Source organism: Haliotis rubra, unplaced genomic scaffold (assembly GCF_003918875.1).
Source record: "Haliotis rubra isolate DU_JTF1 unplaced genomic scaffold, ASM391887v1 Scf142, whole genome shotgun sequence".
Classification (NCBI taxonomy): domain Eukaryota; kingdom Metazoa; phylum Mollusca; class Gastropoda; order Lepetellida; family Haliotidae; genus Haliotis; species Haliotis rubra.
This window is the reverse complement of record NW_025765359.1, coordinates 746,768-768,068: the sequence shown is the minus strand read 5'-3', so window position 1 is coordinate 768,068 and position 21,301 is coordinate 746,768. Positions and strand designations below refer to the sequence as shown.

At 41.3% G+C, this 21,301-nt stretch overlaps 1 protein-coding gene across 1 annotated transcript; it reads left to right on the top strand.

Moving 5' to 3' along the window:
* The first annotated feature begins 8,805 nt into the window (after window positions 1-8,805).
* On the top strand, window positions 8,806-16,714 carry LOC124269084 (protein Hikeshi-like). Its single transcript, XM_046704096.1, has 4 exons — window positions 8,806-8,951; window positions 10,689-10,818; window positions 11,725-11,829; window positions 13,764-16,714. The coding sequence occupies exons 1-4, from the start codon at window positions 8,922-8,924 to the stop codon at window positions 14,084-14,086; spliced, it is 588 nt and encodes a 195-aa protein (XP_046560052.1). The 5' UTR covers window positions 8,806-8,921; the 3' UTR covers window positions 14,087-16,714.
* Window positions 16,715-21,301: the final 4,587 nt, after the last annotated feature.

The window sequence follows — 21,301 nt, the reverse complement described above, 5'->3', positions numbered from 1 at the left end:
CCAGACAGTCAAGTGATTGACATCATAAGCATCGTATCACATGGGATATACGATGACACGTTAGCCATATGTTAATCAAGTCAGTGAACATGTCCAATACTGTAAGTCGCCTCTTACGGTGAGGGGATATGGGGTATAACGTCGTGCTTGAGAATATTTCGCTCATATGACGACGTGCATGCGTGTGTACGTGTATGTGTATGTGCGGCTGCTTGTACTAGCCCAGACTTAAGCTGGTTTTATAGTGCTAGCCCACTGAGATACCATGCCGCAGTGAAGCATGAATACCCCACTAAGACACATTATACTGACTCCGAGCCGACCAGTCCTTGTTGTACCCATTAATGACGAGCGCCAGGCAGGGACCAACAAGTACCATATTTTAACGTCTGTTGGTATGACGCGGTCGGGGATCGAACCCGCGACCTTCCGCTCTCCGGGCGGACGCTCTAACCACTACACCACGGAGGCGGTCCGCCTCTTACGACAAGTATGGCTTGCTGAAGATCAATTCTAACCCTAACTTCGCGTCTGATGTTAAAACGTGATGTTAAAACCTTTCTCATTGTGGAAAACATTTAATTCAGAGAAACAAGAAACGAAACTGCTGGGACAGGACCGATCTCATACAGTGCCCGTCACGTGATCACTTAAGCTTACTGTAGGTGTATGCCACATGTACATCATGTCAATTTAAACTTAGGGCCTATTCGATTGTGCTAAAAGGGTTTTGATTTCTGGAAAACCATGCACTCGATTATATCAAAACCTAAAACTGGGTTCTGAAACTTCGAAACCATCTCCGAGGCAGGTTTCGCAGTTTCGGTTTCGCGTTCCCTCACAACAAACATGGCGGAAACGAAGTTCAGCTGATCTTGGTGGCAAAATAGAGCAGCAGTTTCTGTAACCAAAAAATGATAAAAATCAACTGAGAACTAGGAAAATATTATTTAAAACCCCAGTCTATTGAACATGACTATTGTATGTAACTTGTATACATATAATTGCTTGTTACAGTATAATTACATATACGCAAATATTTACCTCCAAAGCATCTCATCTCTTTATTATTTGTTCATTCCCTGATAAAATGATAAAAAATATTACCTTCGGCAATGCTGTCATCCAATTCCTTCCACATATATAGTAGCTGAGACATTTTTTGGGTATCCATTTTGAAACCGGATGGTGAAACCATCCACTCGTTTATAAAACTAGAAACTAGTTTCACTTTGAAACCATGTATCCGAAACTGGACACTCGTTTATAACAAGAAAAAACAGGCCCTAAGTCTCTTGTGTACGTATACGTGCGTTCGTGTGTGCCTGTGTGGCCTAACCTTGCATTGCCATATGGCCAGACCTTTTTCCTTTAACATCTCATTCCCAAAGTTAATGATTCAAGTTCTAAAGCTTTCATGAACAATCTCCTTGGTACGAAGCTCCTGAAGGGACATTTGCGTAACCAAAAATAGAAAAATAATCTCGTAATAGCGACTTATAATCTCGTAATAACGACTTTAAAACTCGTTATAATGACTTATAATCTCGTAATAACGACTTATAATCTCGTTATAACGACTTTTAGATCTCGTTATAACAACTTTCAAAAAACTCGTTATAACGTTATAGCAGCGTAAAATCATACTCATTCACAATCACTCACTCACTATCTATCCCACACTCACTCACACACTCAGTCTGTTCCACTCGGCTCAGCCCTCATTCACTATCGTACACTCACTCATTCACTATCGTACACTCACTCATTCATTATCGTACACTCACACGGCTCCGCTCCACCCTGCTCAGTCAGTCACTCACTCACTCAGCTCATTCACATCCATCCACACAACAGGAACATTTCCTTGTCCTATTGATGAATTAGAACTGGACCAGATCTACAAGTTGCTGCTGGTGGTGGTATTAATAATCCACATCACTCCATATATACACTACACTTGTTTTAAGACTCTTGTTTCCCTCCAAGAAGTCAGTATCCTTTTCAGACTTGGCTTGATGATATGTTCACAAACAAGGTCAGCTGTCGACATTATCCGGTAGAACGGCACTTCCCCAAGCATTCTTATCTGATTCCTTCCTTCATCACAGTCCGTCAGAACAAACCAGAACTTAATAATTCACCAAACTGCATGTAACAAGATTTTGTTGAATAAATCAGATTTATGGGAGGGTTTGCTTTTGAAACATGTTTCCGACATGAGATATGGAATACTTCCTAATGTAGATAAGACTTATGTGTTTGAACCTTGTATTTGTTGATTGGTCAACTTGGAGCTGCCTGCCAAATCTCTTTTGAAGACGTATATTCCTGTTAAGACTGATTAATATGTATTACTGACTGACTGACTGACTGACTGAGTATGGTGTTACGTCGTTTTTAGCAATATTCCATCAATATCACGGCGGGGGACACCAGAAATGGGCTTCACAAATTGTACCCATGTGGGGAATCGAACCCTGGCCTTCGGCGTGACGAGCGAACGCTTTCACCACTAGGCTACCACACCGCCTCTAAGACTGTATTAACATATTCTAGGTTATTTGTGTCCATATTTTGGGGTATTAAAGAAAACATGGATATAAGAATCTTTGAAATTTACCATAATATTTGTCTAAAAGACCCTTATTTTGTACCTGATGTTTATGTTAAATTCACTCTTGATATACTTGTCCTTATGGGTTTCAGTCGGTCTGTCATAAATGTTTGACTTGTCCTAGTCCCACAGCTCCCATCAGGTGAGAGAATCATGGTCCCACAGCTCCCATCAGGTGAGAGAATCATGGTCCCACAGCTCCCATCAGGTGAGAGAATCATGGTCCCACAGCTCCCATCAGGTGAGAGAATCATGGTCCCACAGCTCCCATCAGGTGAGAGAATCATCCCATCAGGTGAGAGAATCATGGTCTCACAGTTCCCATCAGGTGGAGAGAATGAGGTGAGAGAATCATAGTCCCACAGCTCCCATCAGGTGAGAGAGAATCATGGTCCCACAGGTCCCATCAGGTGAGAGAATCATGGTCCCACAGGTCCCATCAGGTGAGAGAATCATAGTCCCAGCTCCCATCAGGTGAGAGAATCATGTCTCACAGCTCCCATCAGGTGAGAGAATCAGTCCCACAGCTCCCATCAGGTGAGAGAATCAGTGGTGAGAGAATCATGAGTCCCACATCCCATCAGGTGAGAGAATCCACAGTTCCCATCAGGTGAGAGAGATCATGGTCCCACAGCCCCATCCCAGGTGAGAGAATCATGGTCTCACAGTTCCCATCGATCCCCATCATCAGTGAGAGAATCATAGTCTCACACTCATGGGTCCCATCAGGTCCCACAGCTCCCATCAGGTGAGAGAATCATGGTCCCACAGGTCCCATCAGGTGAGAGAATGTCCCACAGCTCCCATCAGGTGAGAGAATCTGGTCCCACAGCTCCCATCCTGAGTCCCACAGCTCCCCTAGTCCCACAGCTCCCATCAGGTCAGTGAGAATCCTGAATCATCAGGTCCCACAGCTCCCAGGTGAGAGAATCATGGTCCCCACAGGTTCACAGGTGAGAGAATCATCCCATCATCAGGTGAGAGAATCATGGTCCCACAGTTCCAATCATGAGTCCCACAGCTCCCATCAGGTGAGAGAATCCTAGTCCCACAGCTCCCATCAGGTGAGAGAATCATAGTCCCACAGCTCCCATCACATAGTCCCACAGCTCCCATCAGGTGAGAGAATCATAGTCTCACAGCTCCCATCAGGTGAGAGAATCATAGTCTCACAGCTCCCATCAGGTGAGAGAATCATAGTCCCACAGTTCCCATCAGGTGAGAGAATCATAGTCCCACAGCTCCCATCAGGTGAGAGAATCATAGTCCCACAGCTCCCATCAGGTGAGAGAATCATAGTCTCACAGTTCCCATCAGGTGAGAGAATCATGGTCTCACAGTTCCCATCAGGTGAGAGAATCCTCATCAGGTGAGAGAATCATGGTCCCACAGTTCCCATCAGGTGAGAGAGGATCATAGTCTCACAGTTCCCATCAGGTGAGAGAATCATAGTCTCATTCCCATCAGGTGAGAGAATCATAGTCTCACAGTTCCCATCAGGTGAGAGAATCATGGTCTCACAGTTCCCATCAGGTGAGAGAATCATAGTCTCACACAGCTCCCATCAGGTGAGAGAATCATGGTCTCACAGTTCCCATCAGGAGAGAATCATGGTCTCACAGTTCCCATCAGGTGAGAGAATCATGGTCTCACAGCTCCCATCAGGAAAGAATGGTGTCACAGTTCCCATCAGGTGAGAGAGAATCATGGTCTCATTGTCTCCATCAGGTGAGAGAATCATAGTCTCATCAGGTGAGAGAATCATGGTCTCACAGTTCCCATCAGGTGAGAGAATCATGGTCTCACAGTTCCCCATCAGGTGAGAGAATCATGGTCTCACAGGTTCCCATCAGGGTGAGAGAATCATGGTCTCCACAGTTCCCATCAGGTGAGAATCATGGTCTCACAGTTCCCATCAGGTGAGAGAATCATGGTCTCACAGTTCCCATCAGGTGAGAGAATCATGGTCTCACAGTTCCCATCAGGTGAGAGAATCATGGTCTCACAGTTCCCATCAGGTGAGAGAATCATGGTGAGAGAATCATGGTCTCACCGTTTCCATCAGAGTGAGAGAGAATCATGTCTCACAGTTCCCATCAGGTGAGAGAATCATGGTCTCACAGTTCCCATCAGGTGAGAGAATCATAGTCTCACAGTTCCCATCAGGTGAGGAAGAATCATCGAACAGGGTGAGAGAATCATGGTCTCAGTTCCCATCAGGTGAGAGAATCATAATCACAGTTCCCATCAGGTGAGAGAATCTCACAGTTCCCATCAGTTCCCATCAGGTGAGAGAATCATGGTCCCACAGTTCCCATCAGGTGAGAGGATCATAGTCTCACAGTTCCCATCAGGTGAGAGAATCATGGTCTCACAGTTCCCATCAGGTGAGAGAATCATAGTCACAGTTCCCATCCCATCCCATCAGGTGAGCGAATCATAGTCTCACAGTTCCATCAGGTGAATCATGGTCTCACATGTCCCATCAGGTGAGAGAATCATGAGTCTCACAGCTCTCATGGTCTCACAGCTCCCATCAGGTGAGAGAATCATAGTCTCACAGTTCCCATCAGGTGAGAGAATCATGGTCTCACAGCTCCCACATCCCAGGAGAGAATCCCACAGCTCCCATCAGGTGAGAGAATCATGGTCTCACACAGTTCCCATCCCTCACAGGTCCCATCATCATGGTCTCACAGTTCCCAGGTGAGAGAATCATGGTCTCACAGTTCCCATCAGGTGAGAGAATCATGGTCTCACAGTTCCCATCAGGTGAGAGAATCATGGTCTCACAGCTCCCATCAGGTGAGAGAATCATGGTGAGAGAATCATCTCACAGTTCCCCATCAGGTGAGAGAATCATGTCAGAGAGAATCATGGTCTCACAGTAGGTCACAGTCCCATCAGGTGAGAGAATCATGGTCTCATAGTCACACTTAGGCGACGTCAGGGTGTCCTCTCTTCATGCCAATGGTTGGATTTATACACCAAGCCTCTGCTGCGCAAACCTTGGGATGCGGCTACCATGGAAGTATCAGGAAGGCAAGCAGGGATGCTATGCAGGACTCCAAAGACAAGATGCTCATCAAGTCGTTCCCAACCATGAACTCTATGTTCAAGCAGTCCATGCAGAAGACCAAATTCAGAAGGAGATGAAGGCCACCAAAAGTCGTTATAACGAGATTTAAAAGTCGTTATAAAGAGTTTTTTGAAAGTCGTTATAACGAGATTAAAAATCGTTATTAAGAGATTATAAGTCGTTATTACGAGATTTGAAGTCGTTATTACGAGATTATAAGTCGTTATTACGAGATTATTATGTTTATTTTTGGTTACGAAAATGTCCCTTCAGGAGCTTCGTACCTTGGTGATCATTTGAGTTGGGCATTAAACCGTTCCACATTGCGTGATACAACACTACGATTGTATCCTGTAATCCGTGGACAGATTTTCCATTCTTTAAATGTTCTAATGTTATACATTTTTCAATTTGCTTGTTTATTGTTTAACCCTAAACTTGAGCTTTATTGTCTGTTGGGGAAAGGAATGTGCGTGATCATACCTATTAACACTATGATGTTGGGGGTGGGGGTGGGGAAACGTTAGCTACGTATAAGCGGCAAAAATATCTGATAATTAAAACTGAATATCGTATATTACAATCAAAAAGTAAATGTCCTATAGTCAAAGCCGAATAGTACATATCTACTTTTTCAAGCTAATATCTGCTTGTTAGAATTCTTGCAGTATAGTGCATATGCGAGTGTCATCATTTCTTTATTATCCATTCTAAGATGCTTCGCTAAAAGATCAAAGGCGCCGACAGTACATTATCAGGCGATAAAGTACAGTTTTATGAATTACGTCAAACGTATCCTTAGTAACCGACGTCACGATGCGTGTCACTTGTCATCGCCTCGTACAGTCTCTTACAGTAAACTACTCCGTAACATTCCGTTTCTTGGTTTGCAGTTGCTTCACTCGGCTAACATCACTGCTGGAAACATTACATTTAACTTTTTTCGATAAATGTCTCAGCTCGAATCACAATTAAACAGTGACACGGCAATGTTGGCTGACAGGGCCTATGTCCACGGTCCACACACATTCGTAACTACTCGCCTCGTCCACACAATGCCTTCGTGGTTTTACTGTTTAAACCTTACTTCGTTTTGGGAAATCTACGTCATAGTGACCAAATGTTGTCAACATATAATTAAAACAATAGTCCTAGTCCTAACAATGTACACTCCATATATGACATGGCTATAGAAGTTCATATTGCCTGTATACAATGTAAATAACAATGGGACACTAACTCCTGCAAATAACATTAAATATCTGCAGACTTGATGCCTCTTCTTCATTCATTGAGCTTCAAATCTAACGGCACGTTTATGCGTTGCAGGGTATCTTGTATACCCTGCACATCTGAATTTCCATCTACAGCTTCCCGCATGCGGGACGGGGTAGAGTCGCCATTTTGCCGAGAGTATTGCACGAGTTTCGTATACGTCGTATGATACACTTGCTCCAGTGTAATACTTTCTTTATTATCAATTTATACATGTACATCTGTGCAGTAAAACACCGTAAGCATGTGTGACGGCCCACTTCATTGACGTGGCGTTCAATTGTTTAATGACGTCACAGACGACGAAATACAGAAACAATAGTTGCTTGGCAAAAGTGATACGTGCACACATGATATTTATTACTCACCCGTTGAAGATATCACTGTTATAACACATTGTGTAATAACATCACGTGGTGCCGTACGTATGACGTAAAACTGGTTTACAGTTATGACGTCACAATGCTAATACCTCTGTCACAATAGTAATAGACCTGGCTCGACTCGCGGAAAGTTGAGAGTCATCACACTCGTTGAATTCTTAGGCAAGAAGTACTTTGCTCGATTTTATTTTGCTAATGTTGGGTGAGTAATAAATAAAATACTAAACGATGTCCCGTGTAATACCATATCTATGAAACTCGTGAATCTATACCAAACCATTCACTAGTTTCATAAATATGGGACCCGTGAAGATCCGGGGTAGAATAGGTCTTCAGCAACCCATTCTTGTCATAAAAGGCGACTATGCTTGTCGAAAAAGGCGACTAACGGGATCGGGTGGTCAGGCTCGCTGACTTGGTTGACACATGCCATCGGTTCCCAATTGCGCTGATCGATGCTCATGCTGTTGATCACTGGATTGTCTGGTCCAGTCTCGATTATTTACAGACCGCGGCCATATAGCTGGAATATTGCTGAGTGCGGCGTAAAACTAAACTCACTCACTCATAAATATGGTATTACACGGGACATCGTTTAGTATTCTCTGGTTATGTTCCACCACGTGGATAATAAAGATTATTAGATTCACATCTAATCTCAGAAATAGAAATACTGTACAGAAAAACCCCAGACATTTTTACAATACATTGAAAAGAGACAATCTCCACCTTCTGTAACCGTAGTTACCTAGATATCTACAGTAGGTCACATGTGATACATTGAATCTATTTGTTTCAAGGTATGTTCAACAGACTAATATACTATGTACAATAGCATCGTGAATTCAGCCGATGTGAAAACTGGTGCAGTAAATACAGCTACAGGTGAAGTTTTGCCAATAGGTTACATGAACATATTCCTTTGTCCGCTGTGTGTTGCTGTAGAGAGATCAGCAATTTTGTACATAAAACCTTATAATGTGTAACAATTATGCTTAAACATTATGGGAGGGCGGGGCGGGGTGGGGGTTGTCATTGATTTCAATGAATTATGAACGGTCCTCTATACACATGAGGTTACCATTAGCTTGTGTTGGGTTATATCTATAGTCTGTCCCCTCGACCGCAATATTTTCCCTTTCGCCAAACTCTTTCTGCAACGTTCAAGTCCTAAATAAAGTTAGTCTTGATTTCCTCAGGTTCTGAATCTCCTATCCCACTGGGTCCGCCTTCCAATGATTTGTTTCTGTCAAAATTATATATCTAAACTCTTTACATGAATGATAAAAAGTCACGTTTTTCACGCGTCTATAAACGTATTACTAAGTTTTATTTTCAGTTTGTGGCGTTAGGTCCAGTTTGACGTGAATTTGGCTAACAATAATTATTTTACGAAGTTTCAGCCTTCAGCTATTATCTCCCTTTGTTGTATACATTATTACCTCCCTTAGGTGTTTACATTCTGGACGGTCAAGAAGGTTCTTGAAGCTTAGTGAGGGATATACGACGCATATTAACAGCAATTTTGGAATGCATATTTCTGTTTAACTACTAAAGCACCAGAGAGATGTTTGGGCTCATAATTTCAGGCCGTCTTGTGAGTATTTAGTGTAAACGAGCTCGCGAAGTCAGTCGATCTGTTGAGGCAATATTGCCAAGAAGGAAGGCTAAGAGACTGTTGTTTACAGCCTGGGGCTGGGCTTTCGAATCGGACCTGACCTTGAATTCTGTAGCAAACGATTACTGTTGATACCTCGTATTACGTGGCATGGTTAGGTTGACTTGTCACGATAGTTTGTTTCCGTCATCGAACCGTTCTGAAAATTGCAAGTCACTGATAGTCATCGAGTCACGGTAAAAGGCTGGAAGACTTGCAGAAACACGTGGGATATATGCACGAGATACATTGTCATATTCATTATGTTCACAAATTGGAAGCAACAACCTGATCCAATGTATCTCATCCAACTAAGGCGAAACGTAGTTGTTTAGGTAGTGTGATATATACTTTTGTTGTGCTAATCACTTAATTGAACCTTGAAGTTTGAATTCTCTGTTCAAGATTGCAATTAGTTCTTAACAAATTCATTTAGCAGGATAGATAGTACCAAGATCATCAAGCTTACAAGCTCAACAGATCTGCACATCTGTAAATATCCTTGACAGTTCATTGTTAACATCAGAGACCATATAATATTATACAATTATAGACTCTTGTAGAGGTCGATATCGGTTTTTATTGACCTGCGTAAAACAATATTGACCGAGCTTGCTAGGTCGATATTGTTTTTCTCAGGTCAATAAAAACCGATATTGACCTCTACAAGAGTCTATAATTGTTTTATTATATAATGAAAGAGAAACGGGTTTTAACATAAACTTTTAATGCACACACTGTGCCATCTATCCGAGTGATCTGATTGGCTGAAAAGCGGGGGAAGCCCCTTCGTACGGGATTCCTTGTCTATTTTTAGTAACCCAGGTCAATATTGTAATTTATCAGAAAACTCAAGTCAATATCGTGTTTTGTAGTCAATCATGTGATGGTCTTTTGACCAATTGTGGTACAGGAAAAATACTACCTATATAATAAAATCTATTATGGTCTCTGTTAACATTAAATGTTATAAGTCCTCTAAGATTTTAATGTGTGGCTCAGTTGAATACGTCTTTGTAAGTTCAGATGCTTCGTTATGATACTTGTGTCACAACTGTTCCTGATGCTCCCATAGTTTCAGGGGTCTGTTCCACACAGTTGTCACAACCAAACGTGATCATAAATCCCTTAGTTTAACAGATATTTCAGGGGTGGAAATAACCCATTGCCTGGCGCCCGAGTCCAGTGTTTTCTTCTGTTGGGCAAGCAAATTTGTATATCACACTGTACCGGTGTCCAGTTGACTTTCCAATATTAATTATGTTGTTTATTTAAAAAATCAACAAGAAAACGGCCGGTATAGTGGAAAAATGATCGGGCAAGTGATTTTACATGTGCCACTGTACCGGAGTACACTAGCAATTTTAAAGTTATTTCCACCCCTGTATTTATAACTAAGATTTGGTCTTTACTAACACATGCTTGTAGGAAGTGGCGACTGACTGGAATGGGTGGTCAGGCTTGCTGACAAGGTTATGACCTCAGGTTTTCAGTCCAAAACTTGAATTGATTACTAATTTAATAATTAATTCTAACTATGAATATAAATCATTTGCAGATTGTTGTCATATAACTAGAATATTGCCTTACTTGGAGGTAAACAACAAACAAACATGAACACAAACATGTATCGAGGTCATTTCTTGAATTTTCATGTACTATCCTCTGTATCTACAGGTACAAACCGACCTGCAGCAGGTGTCAGAGACTCAGTTTCTGTTCAACATTACTGATGCCGACAACATCAACCATGTTGTCCTCTTCATGACGGGACAGACTCCATTCCCTGAAGGCTTCGGAGGAGCTGGTAGGGAGATAAGCACTTAGGACGCACATATGCATTATGTTTATTGGATATACCTACTTTTAACGCGTGACGGGATCGGGTGATCAGACTCGCTGGTTTGGTTCACACATGTTATCGGTTCCCAATTGCGTAGATCAATGTTCATGCTGTTGATCACTGGATTATCTGGTCCAGACTCGATTATTTACAGACTGCCGCCATATAGCTGGAATATTGCTGAGTGCGGCGTAAAACTAAACTCACTCACTCACTACTTTTAACACAATCTAACAAGAACCTTTTAGTGTTTTTCATGTGGCAGGTTGTAGGGCAATTTGGGATTCAAGTATCTGTATTGCGATACATATTACAGTATTGTATATTTTGTAAGTATTGGACAGTGATTAATACTGGTTGTACTTGCTGATTCTCTGATCTACAAAGTAAAGTAAACATGTCAAAGTCAATATGGTCAATCGATGTCCATAGAAAAAAGTCACTTCCTCTCTGCCATTTTGTCTGTTAATTTTAAAGGTAAACATCATATGTGAATGAATGATTGAATTTCTGTGTAGAGTTTAGGTAATAAATAATGACTGACTGACTGACTGACTGAGTTTGGTTTTACGCTGCTTTTAGCAATATTCCAGCAACATCACACGGGGATACCAGAAATGGGCTTCACACATTGTACCCATGTGGGGATTCGAACCCGGGTCTTCGGCGTGACGAGTCAACGCTTTTAACCACTAGGCTACCCCACCGCCCCCATAAATTATGACAAAACTCATCATTACATAGATAATTTTACCTAATAACAGAAAATATAGCAATACATGTAGTTTGAAAAGCGTTTATCTGTTGTAAACATGTTGTATTGTGTTCTGTTAGCTGGTATGTATTATAATGTCATCATATCTGTTTCAGTGTATTTCTCCTGGCCTAGCACAGATGGTCCCTCGTGGCAGCTGTTGGGACATTTAACAAACGCAAAACCAAGCACTATATTTAAAATATCCTCACTGAAAGCAGGTTGGTCTTTGTTTTATGACTTGAACTGGTCATGATGCTGGGAAAGTCTATTGAAGGGTTGGTGGCTGTTTCAGGACTAGTACTTTATGAAGATAGTGATTAGTTGTAATGGTTAATTTAAGAAAATGATTGTCGTATGTTATCTGATGACAGACATTTTGATTCATACTACTTTGAAATATTTCAACCGACTTTTTTTCGCTCATGATGCTAGGGAATTCTATTAAGGGGTTGGTGGCTCTTGCATGACTAGTACTTTTCATGATCATCAGGATTTGTATTTATGGTTTCTGTAAGTCGACAAAGTTTTGCAGGCAGGAAAGTTTTGCTAGTATTGCCAATGAACTGCAAGCACAAACCTTTCATTTTAAGCAATTATTCCCAGTCCATGTTTACGTGATCAAACATGGCTGCCATATCGCTATTGTTCTAATAAACACAAAGACATTATTGGGCACAAAATTTTATTCACTAAGAAATTCAAACATTTCAAGGGCACAATAGCATTTACAACAATACACAACAATAACAATAACAGTAATAACTCACTTTGTCACAATGTCAAGAAGACCAGAAGTTTGCCAGCAGCGGTGGACTTCCTCTTTTTCTTGAGAGTATCAGTAGTAAAGGAAAACGGTTGCTAATGTAATATAAACACAGACATGTTCATTCATAGTACCTTTAATCTGTTCTTAAACAGCTTAAAAATTGATTCAGATATCTGTGCTTAATTCATTGTGTGAGTGAGTTTAGTTTTATGCTGCACTCAGCAATATTCCATCTACATATATGGCGGCTGTCTATAAATAATCAAGTCTGGATCCTGTTAGTCAATTGATCTTCAATAACCCATGCATGTCGCAAGAGGCGACTAACAGGATCGGGTGGTCAGGCTTGCTGACTTGGTTCACACATGTCATCGTATCCCAGTTGCGTAAATCGATGCTCATGCAGTTGATCACTGGATTGTCTGGTCCAGACTTAATTATTCAATATCTGTATGAGTTCAAAAGTAAGAATGAATGGGCCCTTGTTCTAATGATAACGGTAAAATTGAAATAATGTTTTGGTTCATACATTTCATTGTGACAGGACCGCCTCCATGGTGTAGTGGTTAGAGCGTCCGCCCGGAGAGCGGAAGGTCGCGGGTTCGATCCCCGACCGCGTCATACCAAAAGATGTAAAGATATGGTACTTGTCCGTCCCTGCCTGGCGCTCGGCATTAATGGGTACAACAAGGACTAGTCGGCTCGGAGTCAGTATAATGTGTCTGAGGGGAGTAATCATGCTTCACTGCGGCATGGTATCTCAGTGGGCTTGCACTGTAAAACCAGCTTAAGTCTGGGCTAGTACAAGCAGCCGCACATACAAATACACACGCATGCAATTCGTCATATGAGCGAAATATTCTCAAGCACGACGTTAAACCCAATTTCACCTCACCTCACCTCATTGTGACATATGAAAGCCACATGGAGGGTACCTGTAGTTTAATTGATAGTTAGGGTCTTCAGCAACCCATGGTTGAGGTCAGAGGCAGTTAACAGGGTATTGTGCTCAGGCTTACTGGCTTGATCGATGCATGTCTTACAAAGATCGATGCTCATGATGTCAATCACTTGGCTGGTTCAGATTTGATTATTTACTGATTGCCATTATGTTGTTGGAATATTGCTGAGTGTGACAGACAAACAATACAAAATAACATGCCCATTTGGCCTCACTGAACGTTCTCATGTAATTTTCTGGTCTACAAGTTCTGCCAAATGTCACTATAAATGGAAATAGGTTAAACAATTATAATCCATGCTTTTTCATTTGAAACTGTTGACAAGTTACTAACAGATGTAATTCCATGTTGGTGTTCTAGCAGAACTCGAAGCCAGTGTTGCTAAGACTCTTTTGTTTAAATTTGCTTTTTGTATTTTTTCCAGGGGGAGGTAACTCATTTCAACAGAACATGTTTGGTCAACAGGCGTCCCACAATGCCCAGATAGGAATATCCGTGGAGCCGCTGTCTCAGCTTGCACAGCAGACACCAGTAACACAAGCTAGTGTGTCCAGTGTTGAAGCATTTGTAGAATATTCAAGGAAGATGCTGGAGAACTTTTTCAATTTTGCCTCTTCATTTGCGGTCACCCAGTCTCAGATGACTCCGAACCCATCGGAGACATTCGTACCCATCAGCACATTACAAAAGTGGTTTGAAAATTTTCAGAGACGTTTAGAACAAAACCCAAATTTCTGGAGGTCATGATGGAGATTGTCATCGTTCAGTGAGAGACTTTGTCCTATGATCATGCATCTCGTTTCATGTGTGGAGAATTTATATTCTTGTGCGCTTTTGTCAAAGCACATCATCTCTCGGCTTTCTTGTCTCTCTTAATTTTCTTCTCTATTATAGCAGGAGCATGGGTAATCCAGTTGTCTAGGTCATTATTTGCTCTACGGAGTTGCATCCCTTGGATATGCAAGGAACCTGTGATCATGGGTTCAAATCCCATTTCTCCCCCAGATTATGTTCGAGGTATGTCAGCACCATACCTGTGCTTGAGGGTTCTAGGGCGATGGGGTAGCCTAGTGGTTAAAGCGTTCGCTCGTCACGCCGAAGGCCCTGGTTCGTTTCCCACATGGGTACAATGTGTGAAGCCCATTTCTGGTGTTACCCGCTGTGATATTGCTGGAATATTGCTAAAAGCGGCGTAAAACCATATTCAACCACTTGATGGTTCGATCAAAGTTGTAAATGTCTGAGAGCTGCATCAGTTTAGCTTTACCCGACGTTAAGCTGACAAATCCTGATACAACTGCACTATTGTTTTAAGAGATGTTAAACTCTCAATCTCTTTTGTAGCAGATAGTTGATGCAGTTTAAACATTTGAAATTTTGTACATCAAATTGAATATTTAAAATATAATATAATATGGAGGTGAGTTTCACTTCTAGAGAAGAACTTTCAAAAATAAGTTAATGAGAAGAAATCTTTATTTTTCTGAAACCGTATTTGGATGTTGTGAGGACTATCTTTTCTGTTGTGAACATGGTGGTGCTGTTTGATTGTGAATCTACTATAGATGTTTTAGAGATGTTTATGAACAAATATTTCTCCGTATATTTTCAGTTTACAGGGGTTTTATTGATAACTTGCTTTTATATTGTACAATAACACAAAATAATTTACTGTAGTAAATGCATTTGTGTTACCTTATTACACCATTTTAATGTCTGGCAAAGTTTTTGGCAAAGACTCTCAAATTCTCAAAAAGATATGTTTAAGTCTGCTGTAATATACACTCCATGGGGTGCCAGTAACCATGGTAACACTCTGTATAATGTTCCAATGGCAACCAACTGGATGACCATGCTTCCAAATGTTTGTTTGTTTGTTTGTTGTATAATGCCACACTCAGCAATTCCCAGCTATATGGTGGTGGCCTGTAAATAATTGAGTCTGGACCAGACAATCATGTGGTCAACATCATCAGCATCGATCTACAGAATTGGGGTACAATGACATCCACCAAGTCAATGAGCCCAACCTTGTTAGTAGTACAAGCCTGGGTTACTGAGACCAATTCTAACCTTGAATGCAGTGAATGTAGCATCCTCTTTGTTTGATGTTTAATGTCATGCTCAACAGTATTCCATCTAACGCCGAAGACCCGTGTTCGAATCCCCACATGGGTACATTGTGTGAAGCCCATTTGTGGTGTCACCTGCCGTGATGTTGCTGGAATATTGCTAAAAGCGGCGTAAAAGCAAACTCAGTCAGTATTCCATCTAAATGACAAGGGCATTTTCATAAGTGAGTCTGGGCCAGACAATCCAGTGATCGACGTTATGAGCAAGAATCAATGTTGACAACAGGATGCAGGAGTTGTCCCTGAGCTGACATTCAATTCTATCCCAGAATTCCAACAGGAAGTTGGATGTGACTTCTTAGTGGCATGCTAATGTTACCGGAAGTGATTGGAATCAAATTTCTCTAAAATTTCTTTTTACACATTTTACTTACACACACTGAAGATCACAGTCAAATGCAAATCTCAGTAATTCTGGTTTTTAGTTCCAAGATCTTCAACTCCTTTTACGTGATTTAATGGTCAGTTATCTTTTACAGCACCATCTAATTGATTTCAAGGTCATTATCACAAATTTTGAAAATTCATTTATTGAAATATTACATTAGTGTTATCAATATAGAAGCGACAAAACCCTTTCCACATCCATAAGAAATCTCTGTAAAAGCAGAGTCGATTGTACAATTGTGGCTATGTCATGAGTACATTTACAGTATTATAGCTGGACGATGTTGTTTGTAAACAAATCAAGTCTCGACCAGACAATCCAGTGATTGTCACAATGTGATGTATGGAACAAGACTTAGCATTTGTCATTTTTAGGGTTTACATGAGGAAGATTTTAGATCACCTTTGACAGCTTTGTTATGAGAGTAGCTAAAGGCATATTTTCTAAACCCATACTGCAGGTATGTTCCTAAACAAGTGATGTTGTTACACCAGAAGTGATGGTACCATGGTTACATCAGAACTGATGTTACCATGGTTACATCAGAACTGATGTTGTTACACCAAGTGTATTTAGTCTTTATTAAGACATTTTACGTCCGTACTGACCTTGCAACAGACGTAGATGGGTGTTTCACATTTTCACATTTACTTTCACTGAAGGTTGGTGCAGGGGATGAGGCAGCCAAGGATGCAGTGCCTTTGTTTGTATGTAATGCATTGCATGTCCTAGTCTAAATACTTGCAGGTGTCCTCAGTAGGGATGCCACGATACATCGATGCATGGATACTTTTTCTAAGACGATACAATTATCGATACATTCAAAACTGTATCGATATTTAGTTTTGAAAGTATCGGTTTAAATATGTTTATATATCATTTACATTTTGCAATTTGCATCATTCTTTTTGATGTTATGAGAGTTTTAAATGATTATTTTTCATGCACAAAGATGGGAAGTTAGAACTTTTTAATCTCTGAAACTCAAAAATGTTGATCTTTTCATGGACAATTATAAAATATGAAATGTTAATGTTCAAAATGTAACTAAATTTACGCAATAATGCCGTGAAAATAGGTATCGTGATACGTATCGAATCCCGACATGGGTATCGTGATACGTATCAATTCATGAAACTTATGTATCGTGACATCCCTAGTCCTCAGTGAATCTGACATGCTTGTCCTCCATCACCATCCTTCACCTGCCTGTACATGTAATGTGGTCTGAATTCTCAGCTGAACTAACTGATGAATGTATGCTGCTTTTACTTGAGGTGGCTGTGTAACCATGGTTACTGCTATGATTCTGATGTTGAGTCAAAGTATTTCATGTAGCTTTGGGCGAGGTTAAGGTGAAGCAAAGATCTTCGATGATTGCAATCTCTGTCTCTTTGAAGGCTTTACCTTTCTAAAGTTTGTTTATGATTAATATAAAATTATTTTATGGTTATTAGTGAAAAAATATGCGGAAACCCAAGAAGCTTGACACCCAATTTAAAATACATATTTTTCATAATATAGCACAATATTTTCAATCTTGACATGCAAATGGGTTTCAACCAAAGAAATAGTTGTGCACATGTATTTAGTTATGATATGATCATGTAGGTGTTGTTATCCTCAGTTTTATGCATTGTAACTGCTATTGTACATGTTGTTGTTGTTTACAACACAGATATATGCCATCATCTGGCAGGTGTATTCTTGCATTTGACATAAAATCAATGTGAATGAGTACCATATTTTGTGCATCCATATTTTAATATAAATAAAATGTTTTCATACCATTTTGAAGTCCTTTTCTATGTTGTGTCATCCTACAGTCATAAATTAATTTTATTAATTGAATATCAGAAGTAAATAAGATTTAAACTTCCATAATTATTGGGTGTCTCACATCTCCAGTCTATATCATATCACACACACAACCACACAAGCTACACACTGCTCACACATACACAGGCTACACACTGCTCACACATACACAGGCTACACACTGCTCACACATACACAGGCTACACACTGCTCACACATACACAGGCTACACACTGCTCACACATACACAGGCTACACACTGCTCACACATACACAGGCTACACACTGCACACACATGCTCACACACACACACAGGCTACACACTGCTCACACATACACAGGCTACACACTGCTCACACACACACAGGCTACACACTGCTCACACATACACAGGCTACACACTGCTACACACACTGCTCACACATACACAGGCTACACACTGCTCACATACACAGGCTACACACTGGCTCACACACACACACAGGCTACACACTGCTCACACATACACAGCTACACACTGCTCACACATACACAGGCTACACACTGGCTCACACACACATACACAGGCTACACACTGCTCACACATGGCTCACACATACACAGGCTACACACTGCTCACACTACACAGGCTACACACTGCTGGCACACACTGCTCACACATACACAGGCTAACCACACATACACAGGCTCACACTGCTCAATAACAGGCTCACACTGCTCACACATACACAGGCTACACACTGCTCACACATACACAGGCTGCACAGACAAAAAGAACCATCATTAATAATCATAATGTGTCCATTTATCTAGCACCAAACTCCACACTAGGTATGCTCATAGATCTAACAATCAAGGCACAGCACATTATTACCCGGATAACCCAAACTGCCTGTTAGGTGCTAGAAGGTTATAGAAATATGACTTTTTTCCACCGGGTACCCATTTTCCTGCCGGGTGAACAGAGACAATTTTGAACAAACTCACTTGCCTAACGTGAGACCACATGTGTGACATGTGCTTCATTGTGGGGCAGGACTCAAGTCCTAGAAACTCTCAGGAGTCAAGCTGCCAAACAGGGTGACCCATCCAAGGACTCTCGGAGCTCCACGCTGCTTAACTTCACCGATTTGTGACCTGAGCTTTGAGCACAGGACCAGTGTATGTACAGGGGTGAATGGATATTTCTGAACCTGACTGGAAAGTACTGGATGCACCCAAACTAATATCTATTCTTGATTCAATTCATAAATCGTGTTTCATTTACCTGGAACATGGAAGTAATGCCCTGGTTACACTGGTCCACGTGGAACTGTAGTGGGTTGTAAAACGTGGGATTGTTGTTTAATTAATATGCTATTAAAAATATGAGGTTACAGGGTTATGTATCAAAATAACCCCCAGGAGTGTGAGCGAGTTGGATTCCAGCAATATTGCGGAGGGTACCAGAAATGGGCTTCATTGCGGAGGGGTACCAGAAATGGGCTTCACACGTTGTACTCCACATTTCTGCCCTAGGTATACATGCCATCGAACCCGGTATTCTATCGCAGTCTGACGAGCTGAACGCAATCTTCAACCACTGGGCTACTCCCACCCTGGGGAACTCAACCACATTTCTGCCCTAGGTAGTGACCGCCTGGGTGAGTGGTTAGTTCCGCCGGAGAGTGAGAGGTCGCAGGTTAACGCCGCGTCTCAGCAATATTCCAGCTGGTCCCTGTCTGGCGGCGGTCTGTAAATAATCGAGTCTGAACCAGACAATCCAGTGATCAACATCATGAGCATCGATCAGCGCAATTGGGGACCGATGACAAGTGTCAACCAAGTCAGCGAGCATGACCACCTGATCCCGTTAGTCCCCTCTTACGACAAGCATAGTCGCCTTTTGTGGCAAGCATGGGTTGCTGAAGACCTATTCTAACCCGGATCTTGCCCTAGAGTGCCAAGATCCTTCTTGTAGAAGGCTTCCTCTTGGTGGTGTGAAGAGTACCCACAAGTGATCATTATCCTTCATATAATGCTTGCCAGAGTTCTTTATTCCAGTATGAGATGATCTGGAAACTGGTGAATACTAAGGATGTTGGTTGGCAGTTATGGCGACTCGTGCACAGGTGCATTGCTCTGTGGAACAACACAGCTTTAGTGAAGCTTGATAATATTACCATTGATGATTTAGTCGTGATAATCTAACGTAATTTGGCCGAGCAAACAAAACAACTCCTGAAGCCGTGATGTCTGATGAACAATTAGACATGGTGAATACTTAATCAAACACGATTAAAAAACTGAATCAAGGATGTCAGTTAAAACGTGATGATTTCCTTAACGATCAAAAGTCAAGAAATGCTGTTTTGCAAGTACATAACCAACTGGTTCATAAGTCACAATTCTAGGTGAGTGAAATTTTGTTTAACGTCGTGCTTGAGAATATTTCGCTCATATGACGACCTGCATGCGTGTGTATGTGTATGTGCGGCTGCTTGTACTAGCCAAGACTGAAGCTGGTTTTATAGTGCTAGCCCACTGAGATACCATGATGAAGTGAAGCATGAATACCCCACTCAGACACATTATACTGACTCCGAGCCGACCAGTCCTTGTTGTACCCATTAATGCTGAGCGCCAGGCAGGGACCAACAAGTACCATATTTTAACGTCTTTTGGTATGACGCGGTCGGGGATCGAGCCCGCGACCTTCCGCTCTCCCTACTACACCACGGAGGCGGTCTCTGTCACAATTCTAATACTTGACACTTTTTATGGATGATAAGATCTTTACAGGGGCGGATACTGCAGCTTTTTAAGAAAAGGGGTGCACCAGTTCATTTTCACTTAAGGCCAAATGGATCCGCTTTTGATTTACAAGTAATAAACTTTCAGGACAAATTTACAGCACACCCCCATCCCCCCTTTCTGGATCCGCCAGTGTATTGTTTCATGCCTACATCCTAACCCTTCATAAGACGAATACTGATCCTCCTCGTATTGTAATATTTGTACATAAATCCTACATTGTAAACATTATCATTCCCAAACACGCGAAATATGTTTCAAATAACAAAAGCGCAACACGACACACTTTGACCAGAGACTATAATAATCTATTATAATCTCTGCTTTGACAAAACCATATTTCTAAAATGTGTACAAAGGGATCTAAAATTTCGCGACAACGCCACATATATATCATATTAATCTAAATTAAAGTAAAACATCGCACTAAACTGATTCACCTTTTCTCAATGATCTTTTGTTCAGCTCAGTTAAAACAAACCAGTGGCAGTTAATATGAGTAGCTTAACTACTTGTAAAATATATGAGAGGGCGAGAGGTGCAAACTCAAAGACTTAAACAACTTGGAATATTTATTGAACCAAATAGCCATGTCTACTTGTATTGTATATATAGTCAACCATGAGCCAACCCATCCTCTCTCCATTTCCTATTTCCCAACACAGATCGCTGACTAATGGTTGAACTATCACCCTAAACATTTCCACGTGGTTTGCGTGCCTTTCTTTCCCGCTACCTTGTCGAATACGCATTTTGATTGGATACCAAAATAACATATTCATCGTGACCTGCACCTTCTTCCGCGACACATGTTCCATGGAACGACAACAC